Source organism: Callionymus lyra, chromosome 4 (genome assembly GCF_982586985.1).
Source record: "Callionymus lyra chromosome 4, fCalLyr1.hap1.1, whole genome shotgun sequence".
Lineage (NCBI taxonomy): Eukaryota > Metazoa > Chordata > Actinopteri > Syngnathiformes > Callionymidae > Callionymus > Callionymus lyra.
In genome coordinates this window covers 16,496,185-16,514,210 of record NC_141821.1, presented here as the reverse complement: position 1 = coordinate 16,514,210, position 18,026 = coordinate 16,496,185, and the positions used below count along the sequence as shown (strand labels likewise).

At 41.2% G+C, this 18,026-nt stretch overlaps 1 protein-coding gene across 5 annotated transcripts in view; it reads left to right on the top strand.

Moving 5' to 3' along the window:
• The window catches only part of ncoa2 (nuclear receptor coactivator 2), a 52,664-nt gene that overhangs the window by 18,698 nt on the left and 15,940 nt on the right, over positions 1-18,026 (top strand). For all 5 annotated transcript variants that reach the window (XM_087788959.1, XM_087788961.1, XM_087788960.1 and 2 more), the window contains 9 exons: positions 2,095-2,202; positions 2,745-2,917; positions 5,656-5,759; positions 8,526-8,703; positions 9,988-10,176; positions 13,229-13,330; positions 14,739-14,879; positions 14,955-15,102; positions 16,105-17,455. In XM_087788959.1, the coding sequence (XP_087645085.1) occupies positions 2,114-2,202; positions 2,745-2,917; positions 5,656-5,759; positions 8,526-8,703; positions 9,988-10,176; positions 13,229-13,330; positions 14,739-14,879; positions 14,955-15,102; positions 16,105-17,455 (2,475 nt within the window). In that variant the 5' untranslated portion in view covers positions 2,095-2,113. The remainder of the gene's footprint in view (positions 1-2,094; positions 2,203-2,744; positions 2,918-5,655; positions 5,760-8,525; positions 8,704-9,987; positions 10,177-13,228; positions 13,331-14,738; positions 14,880-14,954; positions 15,103-16,104; positions 17,456-18,026) is intronic.

Here is an 18,026-nt window from a genome sequence, read left to right as displayed (position 1 = left end):
TTATTAAACCATTAGTTAGCAACTTGACATGTCCTCCTTGCCAAAAGGAACAAAAAAAAAAAACGGCGAAATGCCTGCACTGTGGCGAATTTGTTAAAATGTTCAACTTACTTCGTCGGTAAAACAGTCACATATTCTTGATACTAGGGTAGAACGGGCATGTTCTCTTCGGGCAGAGTCAGATTTGAATGTATTTTTTGCCCAACAACAACAAAAGGCATCCTGAATAAACCTTCCGTCTGTCATGGTGACATTGGGACGTGTATCGTACTCCCAGTCTCTCTGATTTGTCTCAATATAAAGTGACCCATCATTACTGCCATGTCAAGGAGAAGAAGGTACCCAATCATTCCCAACCCCGCCGAGTGGGTGCAACCAATCAGCGCTTGAATCCCCCATGGTAACTTGGGCTGGGCAGCCAAGGCGTAAACCAATGGAAAAAGAGAAAGCCACTTGGCTGCAGTACTTTATGGCCGGATTCTGTTGTCATTCATAAAGGCGCATAACCTCTGTAATATTCCGTACAGTGGGCGGCACATTGCCGCTGCATGGACAATCCCTGATGGCAATCAACATAGTGAAACACAAGGACGCTTGCATAGTAATGTTCGTATGTCCTTTCTCTGGGAAGGCACTGAAAGTACATTCAAGTCCGGTGTTTTACCCTTCATGGTCTCCTCTGCCTATGTAGCTAATCACCCACCGCTTTCACTGCATCCGTCAGTGCACAGACCCTCCCATAAAGTAGGTCATTTCAGGCCAAAAAGAGAGGCAGACACTAGTTTGCATGGTCACTGGACTTTTTTAAGCTAGCAGGCTGGTGCTAATCCATGCTAGGTGACACTGCTCTATGCTGTGTTTTGCTGTTCTCTGTTCAGGCTTATGTAAGAGCTGAGCAGTGAGCTGTGTGTTTGTATCATGCCTGTTCCCATGGCGCCAGCCACTCACAGTGTATGACAAAAAAAACACCTTGTGCTTTTGGGTTTGGTCATTATGTTGGCTATAATTTCAAGTATTACACTTTTCAAGAATAATGACTTTTGTGTGATTGTTTTGTACTGATGTTTGTGTTTACATTTTTCAACCCGGGAAGTGTCAGCTGCTTACAAGTAAAAAATAATAAAAATGTACAGTATAATAATGAAATAATGCAATCATTGTTGTTGTTATTCTTTCTTTTTTTTTTTACTTTTCATCTGAAGTAAGACGATTAAAACATTGCGATCCCACCCGATATTTGCAAGTGTCTTTCAAGTACTAAATAAACAACACTCAATGAAGGCAGATGTTTCCATATTACTAAAACAAATGTTACCTGAAAATCAATCGTAAATCATCTCTCCCTGAACCCTGAGGTGTGTTTATTATTGTATGCCTCCAAGTATTTAAAAGTTATGTAATGTCTTGACTTTCTTTCAAATATTGAAAGCATTATGAGTTGAGGTGCATCACAAATATTGATACATGCATCTAACGGGTCTCTTAACAAACTAAACTATTGACTGTTTTTATGCACTGACTTGTAATCTTGTTTAATGTTTTATTTTTCCTTAATAAAGGAGGCTTTTAAATCCTTTTGTCTTTAGTACGGAGATGGGCATACAGTATCTGATTCAACAGTTGCAGTTTTTTTTATTGTATTTCTCAAAGAAAGAAGTGCTGATACACTTCTCACATCAACACATGCTGTGAGTTTAAACATAGACGTCTCCCCTGGCTTAGTTTTTACTTGCAAAAGCTCCCTCAAAATTCTTTGAGATGCCGAGAGCCAAGTGCTGTGTTCTTATTTCAGCCTCTCACGAGAGCGCCCAACAATCACAGAGGCGTGATTGGATTTCTGACTTCATTTTGCTTATTGCTCAGTCCTGGTCCCCATTTATGATGGAATTAACACATGCTCTAACATTGTAAAACATGACTCTCTTCATGCAAGGCTTCCCAAAATGAAAACTTCAATTAAAAACGGTGGCACAGTTTTCAACTCAAAATCGGTCATCAAGGGTGGCACACTTGCCTCTACTGGGACCATCTCTCTGCAATAAAATGATTACGATCAAATACACATGAATAACGGATGTTGTGTTTTTCTTACAGACACTGATATGAATTGAGGATGAGTGGTGTCGGGGAAAACTCATCTGACCCTACAAGGGCAGAGTCACGAAAACGCAAAGAATGTTCTGCAGAACCTCATGGGCCAAGGTAAGAGTTTGACATCATATTTAATATTTTTTATAAACAGTTGTAGTATTTATTTTATATGTATGTGTATATACAACTGATTCAAGATAGATTCTTATCTAGGTGTTCCCCGATTGTACATCTGACCCGAACAGTTGTGTGTATTGAATTAACTGCCTTTCAAAAAGTATTTTGATTGTTATTCTTGAATAAAACCATTTTTGGCACGGCAAAGGTACGTTAAGAGTATCTATTAAGTCAAATGTGTAGTAATTGACCCGCGTGTTTCCTCTGGAGGCTGAGCTATGCCAAGATTTATAGTGGATGTTGAGTAGTATCATTTGGCAGCTAAAAGTGGCTCTTAAGTCATGTCCAGAGATGAGTGTTAACGTCCATCCCTTTTATCGTTATTCCCTGCACTACATTTTTATTTTAATTGAAGCAGTAATAATGAAAATGCCACCTCTACTTTAAGGATATTATATAAAAGCTTGACTCCTGTAGATTATTTCTCCTGTTCCATTTTATTTTGTGTTTAATTCCTCTCTATTTTTTCTCTGCAGTCCCAAGAGGAGCAATGAGAAACGCAACCGGGAGCATGAAAACAAATACATAGAAGAGCTTGCTGAGCTGATCTTCGCTAACATCAATGACATTGACAACTTCAATGTAAAGCCAGACAAATGTGCAATCCTGAAGGAAACTGTGAAGCAGATCCGGCAAATAAAGGAACAAGGTAAGGAGGAAAAAACGCAGTATTCTACAGGACTGGTTCACATGGCATACATGAAATCAAAAACATAGGTGGAACCTGATTCTTGTGGGCTAAATGTTGAAAGAGTTTTATGGCATGTCTTATAAATACATGTCAACATTATAAGGTTGAAATCAGATATTTCTCCTTTTTATTGAACATGCTTTGTCTTAGAAGCAAATTGAATTGTAAAATAGAAACGAAATGTTGAATCAAAGAAGGTAGTAGAGGGAGCAAATCTGAGCTTTCAAATGACCTATCAATCATTGAACACACCCTAATAAAGTTAAACATTCACAACAATTCAAACATTGTTGAAAGTAATCATTAAATAACGAGAAGTTTTAAAATTGGTTTTAAAAAGTTAAATTTACACACTTTGTATTACAACTCATCCGTTATTGGGTTAACTTGGACAAAAAGACCCTCATAACCATGTAATAGAAGAATAAGAATGAGCTTTGGGAACAATCAAGCGGCGTCATGAATAGGGTTTATCTAATCTTACTTGATGTGACTCATCAAGCTCCATGTTATGTAACCTGGTAAAGTGTTATGCCTAGATAACCGGCTCTCTGCATGTGTCCAGTTTTCAGATCCACTGTAGATTCATCAGCTTTTTCTTCTTGTGTTTTCTGATATAATTATTTTGCACCCACTGCTGTCAAAGTCCAAAAGTTTATTACGTGGTATAAGAGCGATTATTCATAACCTATAATTCATGTTGTCATAAGAAAGTAAATTGCCTTCTAGATCTCAGTCAAAGTGCAGCTGTCACTCTGAGTTGTTGCCAAATGATTCACCTTCTGCATCCAGACACTGTTTTTGAGTTATGCATTGTGGAGTTCTTTAGACTGTCTAAGAGCTGGTAAGGGCCATTTTGACATTGAGTGATGGGTCCGTGCCCTGGACAGCTGTGCTGGTATACCGAGCCCTGCTGGGTCCAGGGAGCCCCTGCTGATGCACACATCATTAATGCTGAAAGAGATGAATGCAGGTCTACACGGTGTTGCACAAGCCCAGAGGAAACCTGCATTCATGTCATCTTTTAACATCAACGCCCTGAAATTAGGACAGGATTTTTAGTGTGCTTTTTCAACCACCACATTTTCTCACCATATGGTCAGCTCGCTTTTTGGCATGGTGCGACTGTTAAATGTGTCCCCCCCAACAGCCCACTCATATTCCGCCTCTCATCATCGTCTCCAAAAGTAGGGCAGACTACACACTGAACATACGGCTTCTCTTCATGCTTATTAACCCAATCGCTCACACGGACAAATGTGGAACACCGTGGTGCAAGTAGAGCAATAAGCCACTTAAGATGCATACTTAAGAAAACAGGTACTAAATCAATTCCATAATCGGTCCGCACACACTCTTTTTATTTATGAAAGAGTGGATTATTAGTTTCATAGAAGAAGGAAATTGACACAATGATGTGTGCCGTTGCTCACAAGAGAACAAAGTCCAATATACCTTTTGTTTCTATGAATTTCTCCAACTTCATTTAATGCACTTATAATCGGGAGATTAGAAACATCTCGTTTGTTATGTGCGATTAAGGTTTTTTTTTGAAATACTGGAAAAATCACTAAAGAATGTTCCTCAAGTTAAAGGTCAATTCTAAAGCCAAATATAGACATACAGTTTCTGTAGCTACATTTGACTAGCTACATAGTCAAATGACCTACATGTGGCCATTTTGTAAAATTAACAAAATCCTCTTTATACGTCCACACTCCTAACACCTTTAATAGGCATTACCTGTTCCACCTCCCAAAGCCATTTAAAGGTTTAACCCTCCAGTGCCCATGAACTGTTACCAAATGATGAGTTTATATGAAATATCCTGATGTGTGGAATTGTTTTTAGTAAGTTTGAGTTTTCCAACCCTCCTGAAACGGTGTGAGGGCAGAACCATGATCTTAAACCAGATCTTTACACTAATCTGTGATACCTCAATGTACTTGTCTGACTTCAGACCATTGAATTCAATTAAAATTTATTGTTTTCTTTTTTTTCCAACTTCTCAGATTTTAACAAATGTTGCTTAATCTGAGTCACCCAAACCTACTACTTGTTTTCGCTAGTGTTCCATTTCAGGAGGGTCCAATACCTTTGTTTGGTTCATTTGAACTGCTTTGAATTCAAGCCTATATCCGATCCCTCCCCTCACTTTTCTGGAGAGTGATCTCTGAGAGGGAACACTCCTAAAGTTACACCCTCCTATACAAGGCATTCCAGTAGACTTTCACAGAGACAAATAGTCTGGATTGTTGTGGAAGTGTTAAATATCATTTTTCAGGGTAACTGATATGTTTATACAACAATAAATCTATTGAGTAATAAGCATTTTTAAATGTTTTAATGCTATATGATGATCAGAATATCTTATATTTTTTTCTATTGTTTGAGATCCAAACCATTCCTATCACTTAACAAAGGGAAGAGACGTGATCTGCTTGTAAACATGTTTATTTAATTATTAGAAGAAAAAAACAAAACAATTTTCTGCCTTCTGGATGGAGTCACACTTAAGTTACAGCATGAGGCGGTGGGTCAAAGCTTTAGTGAGCTTGATTAAATCAAATCTTTATTTCAGCCAATAAGCACTGATTTATGATATAATTTACAGGCTCGTAGCTTCTGTAAAAAGGCCACACATTTGTGTCTCACCGACTCATTGCATATTTACCACTTCACTTTTCTGATCACAGAAAAAGCTGCAGCAGCAAATGAGGAGGAGGTCCAGAAGGCGGACGTCTCCTCAACAGGCCAAAGTGTGATTGACAAAGATGCTCTGGGACCAATGATGCTGGAGGTGAGTAAAGCTCTAGTACGCGCGCATGTGGTCTTGTAAAGGGTGTAGCGTGGAAATCAAAGCGGATGTTCCCCCAGCACTTAAATCATGACTGATACTCGAAGTGTGCTGTCGAGAGAACAATCCCCTCAGGGCCTGTGCAGGCCTGTGTAGGTAGCTGTGTGAAGCAGACGCTGCCAACATCTTGTATCAGCTCTGGATTGGCTGTTGATCACTGCGCAAAGCAATGGCCTCGTTGTCCTGCGGAGGGCCACAGAAGTGCTTACGTATAATGGGAACGAAAGCAACAGCCTGCTGGATGAATCACTCCATTGAGCCTGTGTTCATGCTCGCCTCCACCCTCCCGTTCTTTCTCCCTCTCTTTCTTGTTCAATTCACTTTTCTCTCTCCCACTCATCCTCTTTTCATTCGCTTCTAGATCTGTCCTGTCATGGAATATTTATAGCTCTCCTGGTCCAGCGTCACTGAATCGACATACTGACTCGTAGCTAAATATAGCTCAGTGGCTGCCTGAATGCTTTCCCATCTGTCAGCAGCCCCAAAACACAGTGATCGGCCTTTCACACCCACCATTCTCTGACCGTGTCACTGTCTGCCAGCCCAGGCTCATTAGAGGATCCTCCTGGAAGAATGGCTGTCAGCAGGAAATGCACCCACGTGCCCCATGACCCTGCTCACGGCTGCCCACTCATAGGCAGGCCGAGAGAATGAAGAGGGGTGGGAGGAAAAAAACCACACCAGTGTGTTGTTGTTTTAACCTTCAGGGGCATGGTCCTGTTCTGTCACATGATTCTCACAGTTGCAGTGTGTATCCTGGCAGATGACATGCTTCCAGTTATTGTCACGAATGACATGTTTTCAACACGTGCATTTGCTTGTTTCATGTCATTGAAACCAGCTATCAAATAATATATTAACCGAGTATTGTACCGAAGATTCCTGTGAGTGATCGGTTTTAAAAGAGCTGCTATACATCAAAACAAATGTGGCATTTCACTGAATATTGAATGACCACAGATCGGCTGTTTAACTCACAAAAAAGAAAAACTATAGACAAAAATATTGCCTTTAACATTAGTATCTTTAATTTTTATCTTGGGGAATTCAAATACCTTAACGTTGAAGTTAAGTAAGGAAAGTATCTCCTACCCTTATTTCATGAGCCAACTTTGTCAACTGCTTAACTAACTTCACTCAACTCAACTTGGAAACACATTCAACAGTATTAAATTAACGTTGTCAAAGTTTATATTAAAAGTAGCATTTGTTTTTCCCTAGTCAAAACTACAACTGAACCTATTGTAACTTTAACAAAACATTTTCCCCAGAATTGACTAGCTGTTTAAATAGGTCTACCTTATGGACCGATACATTCCTACCTTTCTGTAATTTCAGAAGCAAAAATGAATATAAAGTCAAGTTTTTCGCCTAAACTCTAAAATATTTATAGTAAACGAGTGTAACTAAAAAAAATAGTGACTAGGGTTTAGAAGCTCTAGACGCTGACATATTCTTTAATTAGACTAAAAAGATCAAGCGTTATTAAGCATTTAAGCTCTGAAAAGTTTGTTTTGTACATTAATTTTACTTCTCACTGAGCGAGGCAGTTTTCCGTGTGTCTGCACTTGTTTGTCCAGTACATAGTACAAAATGAACGTAACAGAGCTGTTATGTGCCTTAGGAGATGAAAGCTCATTTACTTTACTCTGGTGAGGTGCAGGGTTAATGCACTCTCTTGGTTTTGGTACATCTATTTTCTAGTCTTCTTTAAAAATGTTTTTTTGTGTCGCTCTTTGTTCAACTTCACATAACTATAAGCTTTTGTTTTTGAATCTTCTGAAAGATGCGATTGGGATCTGCTGCCGTTGAGTGTCATGATTCACTCCTGATCCACAACCTAATGGCCGCGTTATGTGAATTAACGTCAACATGGTTTTTGTAAACAGATGTGAGGAGCAGTCACCTTGAATGATTTCTCCCATCTCTTATCCCGAGAACTGATTTTACAGCTTCTCAACCATCACAAACTCCTTTTTTTAAGAGCTGCCGGTGATTAGATGGCCTAATTGACACCTTCTTGCGTATAATGGCTGACCTGGGGCTTTATTTTTTCAATTAAGTGCCTCCCTCCCTGCCTCATGTCCTCCTTTTCTGCAGGCACATGCTTTTATCCTGCTTCCTCTCAGCCTTACTAATGTTTCGCATCTGCAGCCGTGATGGATGTATCAGGACATGCTGTCCCATCAATGCTTTTTAGACACAATGTAGATGAGTTCTGCACACTTCACAACTCAATAAATGGACATTTTAGTGCGGTTTGGGCATGCCAGCTGACGTATATCAGCTCAGGAACAGTAGTAGCATTGGTGACTAGCAACAAAAAACCCTTGGAATTGGTGAACATTTATCTCTTGTTTGCCAGTTAAGCCCTGTGATTTGCACATTGATGGCCAAAACCGAAATAGGCTTGGTTCATGGTGCCTTTAACCAGGCGTAAACACAGACAACACTTCTTCCTCTGTTCTGTTTCAGGCCAGGAAATTATTATAAGGACTGTTGGGTGTCTCCTTAAAGTCTTTCTCTTTCCTTAATGGTAAATTAACAAGTACAATTTTTTGACAGTTATTAGTTGAACTTTAAACCTGGACAATATTTCACATTGAAAGCCTCATAAGTATGTGTGTGAGTGTAGAAGAATTCTTCTTAACCTTTAAACACGTGATTGAAATGTCCTCCTAAACTCTATTTGTTTCTCTTTCCACCAAGGCTCTGGATGGCTTCTTCTTTGTGGTGAACATGGAGGGCAACGTTGTATTTGTGTCTGAGAATGTGACCCAGTACTTGCACTACAACCAGGAGGAGCTGATGAACACCAGCGTCTACAGCGTGTTGCACGTCGGAGATCACGCCGAGTTCATCAAGAACCTGCTGCCGAAGTCCCTCGGTGAGCCTTGTGCTTGTTTCCCTGCCAACCTTTTCCTTCGCAAGCCTGCATTTTACATTCTGGTTCTGCATCATTGTGTTACTTCTTTTGCATCTCTCTTACTTCACAGAGCAACCATGATGCAATTCGACCCATTTATCAACAATAAAATACAGGTCATCTGGATTAATTCAGATTCGAGTGACCATTTTGTTTTGATGACTCTTTTTTTCAAATAATGATTTAAATATCCGTCAGTTTTACCACTACTGTTTTTTACATTTATCATTTTTAACTGTGTAATAAGAAATGTAGATGATTTTTCAGGCGTGTCTTTTATAGGTGATTTTGCCTTAAAATGTTGCCAAATCATTTAGAACCCACTCATTTACCTGATTGTACAGGATGTCCATGATGTATAAAACCCATAGTTTCTTCAGTTTCTTTTTTGCTGAAGCTCGGCCAAGGCTTTTATTCTCTCCTTGCCCCTCCCTTTTTAGCTAATTAACTTCCTTTTTCAGCTTCTCTCCCCTGTCAGCAGTGTTACTCCCGTCTTGTATTCTCATTCCATGCCCTCCTTCCTCTTCTGACTTTTAGTCATTCACATTGAAACTAACTTCCTATTTTCAGCTTCTTTTTCCCACTTTCAAATGTGACACTTTGTCATCATCCTGGCTTTTTTTTACCAACCTCCTTTTTCTTCAAATGTAACTTAAAAGCTCCTCGACGGAAGCTGTGATTTTCGATTTGCATCAGCGCCGCTTTTAAGTTATTTCCCCCCTCCCTGTTCTCTCCTGGTGCCTTCAGATTGAGGTCTGAGTGCCCAACCATCTGGGCAGGAGAGCGGCACAGAGTGAAGTACCCTGGAAACCATCAGTGGGCCGTGTCCCAGATACTGGGAGATTATCAATGCACCAAATGAGATCACAAGCCAGATGGAGTGTGATGGGAGTTTGCGAAAGTGAACTAAGTGTGTGTGTTTGCATTGGTGTACACGTGTGGACTTAAATAGGGTTGTTTTTTTTTCGGACGTGTGTACAAGTGTGTGTGTGTGCCTTTGTAGGAGTTGGAGTGAGAAGAAGGATTGGCAAAGACGACTTGGACTGGATGCATATGTAGTCATCCTACCAACTGTTCATTATGACTGATCTCTACTCAGCAACTGCTCACTCTCTTTTTTTCTCACTTTTCCTCCGTCTTGCTTGCATTATGTCTTTCACGCAGTGTGTTGGCTTCTCTGGAATGGCTTGGTTTTGGTCATATCGAAGTCACATTGATTTGTTTTTTTTTCCTGCTTGTCCGTAGTAAACGGAGTCCCCTGGTCCAGCGAGGGCCCGCGGAGGAACAGTCACACGTTCAACTGCCGTATGCTTGTCAACCCTCACAGTGAAAACCAGGATGAGCCTCATGAGCATGAACCTCAGCAGCAAAAATATGAGACCATGCAGTGCTTTGCTGTATCTGAGCCAAAGTCTATCAAAGAAGAAGGAGATGGTGAGGATGATTTTTTTTTTTTTTTTAAATCATAAACACCTTCCTCGGAAAGTTTCAAGGTTATTTTTCCTCTTGCTCATCCCAAATGACATGTTTTAGGGATCTATTTATTTGAAATGTAAATATAATTACTGCTTTGTGTCATCAAAAACTTAAAACCAAAACAACCAACTAGATAGATGACTTGATCTTATTGAAAATGTGACCACGCAAGTTGCTTGTGAACGCATGAGTCTTGTCAACAAAAATGAAAGGAATGAAAGAAACACTTGTCTTTGTCAAAGCTATTTTTTAAATGTTTTACATACTTTCCATAGCCAAATAATCAAAACAAAAGTAATACTCTACTCCTCTAATATTTAAATTTATTTTACTCTCCTGTCGCCCATTTTCCGCATAAACCCCAGTTTATATGCATTTGGTAAAAACAGACAGAGTACAGGAGCACCTCCCCACTGCATTTGTATTTCTGGCAGCCAGAGGCAAAACAAGGAGTGCCTCAAACACATTTGTCTTCAGCCACCGGGTCACCGTGACCCAGAGACAACACAAGGGTTAATGAAACTTCTTAAAAATAAGAAATGAGACAAAGCAATGTTTTTGTTTCAAAATTGCCAACGTGGCCAAACTTTGTGTGGAAATCATTGAAAGTATTTCTTTCCCTCGGTGAGTTAGATTCAGCCACTTCTGTAGTGTGTTCTCCACAATTCAAATCATTGAACTCAAACACACACACACAGCGTGTCAATGAAGTTGGATGTTTTCCAATAGCAGCACTCTTTATTGCACAGCCTCGCTTGGATTCATAAAACACTAACATGACTTCTGCATAATAGAACATGTTGTAAAATATTAATATAACAGCCAGCCATTAGATTGAGATTTATAATATGACAAGATGTTACTTTACCCTGAGCTGCATGTATATAGGCAGCACCAGTGTGCACTATCGATCCAGCACTGTTGGCACTTCCATGAAAGCTTAGGAAACCTATGGGAGCAGCTGGGCTTTAATCACATATAATCCACGTATGTTCCCCGAACTGCCTTAACGTATAAATATATTTGGAATCACCTCCTTTATCGCTGGATATCCAGGTGTCAAAATGGTTCATTGCAACAAGTGGGTCTTGGTAGGATTATGTAACTGCAAATCCCCCCGGGTGCTGGGTTCTATTTGCTTCTGCTGTGGTGTCATGGTTGTCAAATTGAGGTCCAATAATTTCAGCGTACCCTTGTACACAGCTCCACCACTTATATAATGGTCCCCAACACTTCAGAATTTTCTTCACCCAGACTTCTTTCACCTCGGTTTGCTCTGTGGATTTCATGCACAGGCATGACGTTCCTCCGCCAAACTATAACTCGGTAATTAAATACAACAATGGAGGAAAATGCAAACGTTTCACTCAACCTGTCTTCTCCCCTCCTTGGCTTCTCTTAAGCAGCAGCTTCTTGCCAATAAAACATTGGCAAATGAACCAAGTAGGGCCCGAGCCAGGGGAGAGTGAGAGTGTGTGTGTGTGTCTGTGCTCATGTCAACGCAGGAGAAAAAGAAAGAAAGAGAGGGAATTTAGAGAAATTCACAGATCTAAAAGTTAGACCACCCAAGAGGCTCTTGTTGACGATCCAAGATCTGAACCGTGTGCATATGTTTTAAGAAGCTTGTGTTGGTATAACCACCCTGCAAATCCATTATAAGTATTGCAGCAAAAATTTGCCTTTGTTTTGTTCCCTAGTTTGATCTGGATTCAAGAAGAATCTGATTTTTTTTTTAAAGAAATAAAGCCCTGCGTACAACTGAATCTCTTATAAAAAAAAAGAGTTTTTAATCAGTAATCTTTAATCCCAATCATTTGTCAAAGATAAGGTCAGTGCTGAAGACACATAATCAGTCTTATTTTATTATTTTATTTATATTTTTTAATTGTAAAATAGTTTAAAAACAAGATTTTTAAATGATGGATGTTCTATTGATTTTATCATTTTCAGATATGATTATTATTGAATGATAATTAAAAGATTTTACATATTAAGACAATTAAAAATGAAAAGTGTTTCCTATTAGCATATTGAAAACCGCATCTGTTGAATTAAGCATGTAAATTCAGAATATTTAAACGTACACAACAGTGGTGACCTTTCCATCCCATGTTGTCAGCGTAAACGTGCAGAATCACTTTGGCCCCATTGACACGAGGTCATGGAGTTCGTTGCAATGGTGTTCGTGCTTCTTCCTCCAACAACGTCACTCGACTGTCCTGCTCATAGTGAACACACACCAGACTTGCCCCTCCGTCCGCCTCTGGGCCCTCTTAGGAATCATCTTCCCTCCCATAGACCGCCATCACAGAGGCCCTACTATTACTCTCTTGTTGTTTGCACCTTTTTCTCAGTCATTTTTCTGAGAGTCCATCGCCTACATTGAATTTTATTTCACACAGTTGAGAGCGTTCAATCACAAACCGCGAGGGTGTTACAATGGGTTAAACTCTTCTTGCTTGTCACGGCCCGTCTTTTCACCTTTCCTCTTGCACTGCCCAAACAAATACACGCGTGTATTCAAGCAGTGATGCATAACACAGATGTAGAATGTTACCCAACCTTTCTTCCTTTCTTTTTGTAAACTAGAAATTGAACCCATGTAACATTAAATGGTGGCCAAGATGAGACATGGTAATCTTTAAAATTAGACCGAGGGTTGTGTCATCACTGTACGATGGCACTGTAGGTTAAACCATCCATGCACATACACACACACACACACACACACACACACACCTTCAAAGGTCACACTTCATCATTTCCCTCGCCAGCAATATCTGCTCGTCCTCATGAAAGGAGCCCAGCACTGATCCCCGTGCTCATTAATAACTGTATTAATTATGCTGCCTGGGAATAACATGCATTTCATTTTCTTTCCCTCCCTCCTTCTCTATCATTTACTCCCCCCTTCCATCCCTCTCGCCTGGCCCAATCTCCCTCCTGTCCTCCTCGTCATTCCCCTTTGCCTATTTCACCTCCTCTTCTATTTCCCTTTGTGTTTCTGTAGATTTTCAGTCTTGTCTGATCTGCGTGGCACGCAGGGTGCCGATGAAGGAACGACCAATGCTGCCGACACACGAGAGTTTCACCACTCGCCAAGATCTTCAAGGTAAACTACTAAACCCTGCAGCCCAGCGTTGATTTTCATGGGTTTTTTAATGTCCATTTATGTGGCCCACTGATGGAACCTACAGGTTTCTATGTTGAACACTTGCACGTTAACAGACTAAAACGGCTTCATTGATTTAAGGATCTTATTTAAATCTTCAAAACTAAAGTTATTTAGAAAAATGCATTGTATAATTTTATGCAACGCACGTCCCTTAATAAATCCCCTTTGAAGTCAATATTAGTTTTAAGGCGCTGCAGAATTGCTGCCTTGTTGCTTGGTACTGTTTTTCTATTGCTTATTTTGTTTGTTATCTTATTTCATTATTTTATTCTGTACTGATACCACAAAAAAAACCTATGTTGTGTTTACTACACTGGAAACAAAAGTTTCTGATTCATGATGCTGTTTCTGATTCTATCACGAACTTGTTTGCCTTTTGTGCTTGTGCTCGGCGAGGTTAGGCTCGAGTCCAATCGGCGATGCAGGAATATTGGGTCTTTGATCTCACAATGTGCACGCGAAGAACAAGCACTCAATTGTAGACACACAATTTCTCTTAAGCATTTAGCAATCCATGCGCCCTGACTTTGCTTTGCTATGGACAAGCTTGACTGAGCTGCAGAGATCATTTAACGGAACCTTTTGTTTTTATGGGTTTCGTTTAACATGGTACTTTTTTTCTACTTCCTTGGGTTATTATGAAGTTGTTTTCTGGTCTTTATTGATATCATGCCATCTAACTTTATCTTTATGAAGCTATTCTAAGGAATTAATCATGTATATTTATGTAAAGTTTTTCAAATTGACGTGTCAATGTCACTCTTAGTCATTAGACACTAAATGTGTTTGATTATTTTAATTATATGGTCTTCTACATGATTTCATTGTGTTTTTCTATGGTTAATGTTGGCGTTGTCTGTAGCTTTTTGATTCCGAATTAAATAGTGATATAAATCTTTGGCATTTTCAGACCCACTCTGTCAACATGACCTTAAAGTGCTGAGTCATGTTGAAGAAGCATTCTGAGTGTGTATGTCAAGCAGTCATGTTTTAGCCATGAGTTCATGTTTGGATCTAAGCCATCAAAATCGAAAGTTATTATCTCGGTGAGTCCATATTAGACTGTGTCTGTGTTGTTTTCCTCTCATGTGACGTGACCAACAAAATGAAAAGTATCTTAAACACTTCTTTGTTACTCTTAATAAACGATTGATAGAGTCCTGAGGCCCTTTATCCACCCATGAAAACCACCCAAAGGCTTTTCCCACGTTGTTAACTTTAAGAAGAAGTGGGAACACTTGGATCAGAATGAGGATGTGTCACTTCCTGTGCAGGGATGATTAGGCTGATACAGATGTGGGTGGAAATGCATTTTATGAACTTTCCACTGTTTTGTTTTGTGAAGGTAAAATAACATCCTTGGACACGAGTCTGCTGCGAGCGTCCAACAAGCCGGGCTGGGAGGACCTGGTGCGGCGCTGCATTCAACGGTTTCACCTGCAGAACGATGGCGAGATGTCGTTCGCCAAGAGACACCAGCAAGAGGGTGATGACTTCAAACACAATATGGTCACCTTGTCTCGTGAGGTCTGCGCTCACTGAAACGTTTGCCTGTCAACAGTTCTCCGGCACGGTCAGGCGTTCAGCCCCATCTATCGGTTCTCGCTGTCGGACGGAACCTTCGTGTTGGCCCACACCAAGAGCAAACTGGTGCGCTCGTCCGCCACAAACGAACCCCAGCTCTACATGTCTCTGCACTTTCTCCAGCGGTATGTAGCCCCCTACCACGCCGACCACCAAATCATCCATCATATCAATCACATGTTGTTAAGTAAGGACAAGAATTGACCATAATGTTCTATTGATTAAGTGGAAAGGGTCAAGAACTTTTTGAAATCATTCTGAAAACAAAATGCATCCCTTAATAGTCATATTTTTCTTGACAACATTTTGGCTAATATTGTCAGAGGGTTTATTTAAAGTGTTTCATGTTTCACAAGAGAAAGTTGAATCAAAGAGAAGGTCGTCAGTGAACCGTCCTGCCAAAATGATATTGATCATCTGTCAACAGTGATTTTGTTGTTTACATTTATTTATGTTGTTGCCCAATCCCTTGAATCCATTTCAAAGAGAACATTTTACTCACCCAAAAAAAACACATCGAATTGTTCATCATTTCATTGAAAAGAAACACCTTTTAGGTCAAATTTAAGATAGTTTTTTGGCTGAGAACTAAACTAGAAAATGATCCAGATGTTTGAATGAAATCCCATCAGAAAGACTTTAAAGATTACTTCTCTCATATTCTGATCAACTCATCAATTTTAGAAAAGTTTAAATACATTTTAGCAGAGAGAAAGTTCCTTTCCCTTCTGCATGGGTTTTTTCTTGAATAAATATTGTGAAATCTGTTGTTTCTTCCGAATAAGTGGTTTCGTGCGGAAGTTATGTCATGGGCGTTGCCATAAAACTTGATAAACCAGTGTTGACCCGTATGTTGAGGGATTCCAAAATCTGGAAGTCTTAACAGTTACAGTGACATTTTTATTTTTTTTGAGTAAAACATTTTGCTGTTAAACTTGGATCAAATATAGTCTTCTTCAGTCATAGATGCGAAGCATTATGAAGTGAGACAAGAATGATTCTCACTCTAAATTTGGGTTGTATTATCTGTAGAGGATTGTTATTCTGGAGCCCAAAAGTAATTGATAGTTTTGACTTGTATGTCAATTATGAGAACAGTTTGACTTTTGTCTGTGTTTTGTTTCTAGGGAGCAAACGGCTTGTGGAATCGGCCAAGAAATGGGTCCTGGCAGTCAAGCTACAGGGATGGCTCCAAAACCAATGAACTCCTCCACTCCCTCCATGACTCCCCCGACTCCCGGCAGCCTGCCAGGATCTGGACCTCAGGGCCAAGACACCACCATCAGCAGCAACAGCACGCCTTTTTCTCCACCCAGTTCCACTGGTCCTCGAGAACCCGCGGCAATGGGGGTTCACATGCAGGGCTACCGTTTTGGCTGCCCCCCGCCACACAACCACACTGGTGGAATGCAGCCACCCCAGCAGGGTCAGAACTGGAGGATGAACAGCCCGTCTCGAGCAAGTCCTAGTCCCGCTGGTGGACCTCATCCTCCTCAACAGAATTCAATGCTCTCTCCCAGGCACCGTGGGAGTCCAGGGGTTGCAGGCAGCCCCCGTGTCACAGGGGGTCTGCACTCACCCTCTCCTATAGGGATGGGTGGTGGTGGGGGATCTGGAGGTTCCAGTGGAAGTAGCTCAGCCGGAACTAACAGCTACACTAGCAGTTCTCTTTCAGCTCTGCAGGCCCTGAGCGAATGTCACGGGGTTGGACATGGACACACACCCGGTCATGCACACACACTGGGATCTCCAGAGCGAAAGATGGGCTCACCAGTGGGGATCACCTCAGGGCCTGGAGTCAACCCCCATTTAATGTCCAAAATGGGAGGGGTGAGTTCTGTTACTGGAGGTACAGGAGACTCTTACGGTCCTCACTCAGATGCTGGTCAAAGTCAATCCCAGGGCCAGTCCGAGAGCAACTTGGCAGAGCCCAAGGACGAACGGGGAAGTCCTCTTGAAAGCCCCGGAGTCCACAATCGACTTCAGGACAACAAAGGCCATACAAAACTACTTCAACTGCTGACAACCAAGCCTGAGCCTCTGGAGACCCCTCTGTCTCCAGGGGCGGCCGGTCAAGGAAAAGACCCGACCGGAGTCCGGGGGGGCCACACCGCGGGGGCCACTCATGCCACGTCTCTCAAAGAAAAACACAAAATCCTCCACCAACTGCTGCAGAACAGCACGTCTCCCGTCGACCTGGCCAAACTCACAGCCGAGGCTACGGGCAAGGAGCTCGGCCAAGAGCCGAACCAAGGTTCTACTGCGGCAGCTTCGGGGACAGAACTCACTCCAAAGCAGGAGCCCTTAAGCCCAAAGAAAAAGGACAACGCCCTTCTACGATATCTCTTAGATAAGGATGAGACTGGGATGAAGGACAAGGTCCCTAAGCTGGAGCCCGGGGAGGTGAAGGTCGAGGGGGGCAAACATCCCCTCGTCAAAGTGGAGAAACAAGACGTTGGATATGACAGAGCGGAACAGGTTAGTGCTCTACAAAATTATTTTCTTCATCTGGTCTGAATCATGGCTCTCTGAAAAAACCCGCTAGTTCTGCCCTTCAACCAATTTGTGAAAAAAGCAAATTGCTGTTGCACTGCTCCACTTTTCTCCATTTGCGCTCCCTATCTGGGTTAGGTAGCAGGGGAGGGGTAGCTCCTCACTTCCACACACTCGGGCAAACACACAGGTGTTGTGGGGCTTCGTTGTGTACACAGAGTTACAGTCCATCCACTTTCCAAGCTCGTCAACTCTCACTCCTAAGTGAACACGTCTGGTTAGTTAACTTCATGTGTGTGGGCAGGAAGTGGAAAAGATGCCAGATTCAAACAAGTATGGCATTTGGATGGAGCGCCTGTGGTTCTGGTTCCTGGTTGTATGTGCCAGAATTTAGGGCATTTGGCTCCGGGCTCATGTCATAGAGTGGAAGGTGAAAAGTAATGAAGCGCAAGTGAATAAATGTTGAACGCTCGTCCACAAAGCTCTCCATACAGCCTGAAGAGAAGTAGAGGCCAACATAAAAGTGTTATTTACCAATGTAGCCTAGCTTATCACA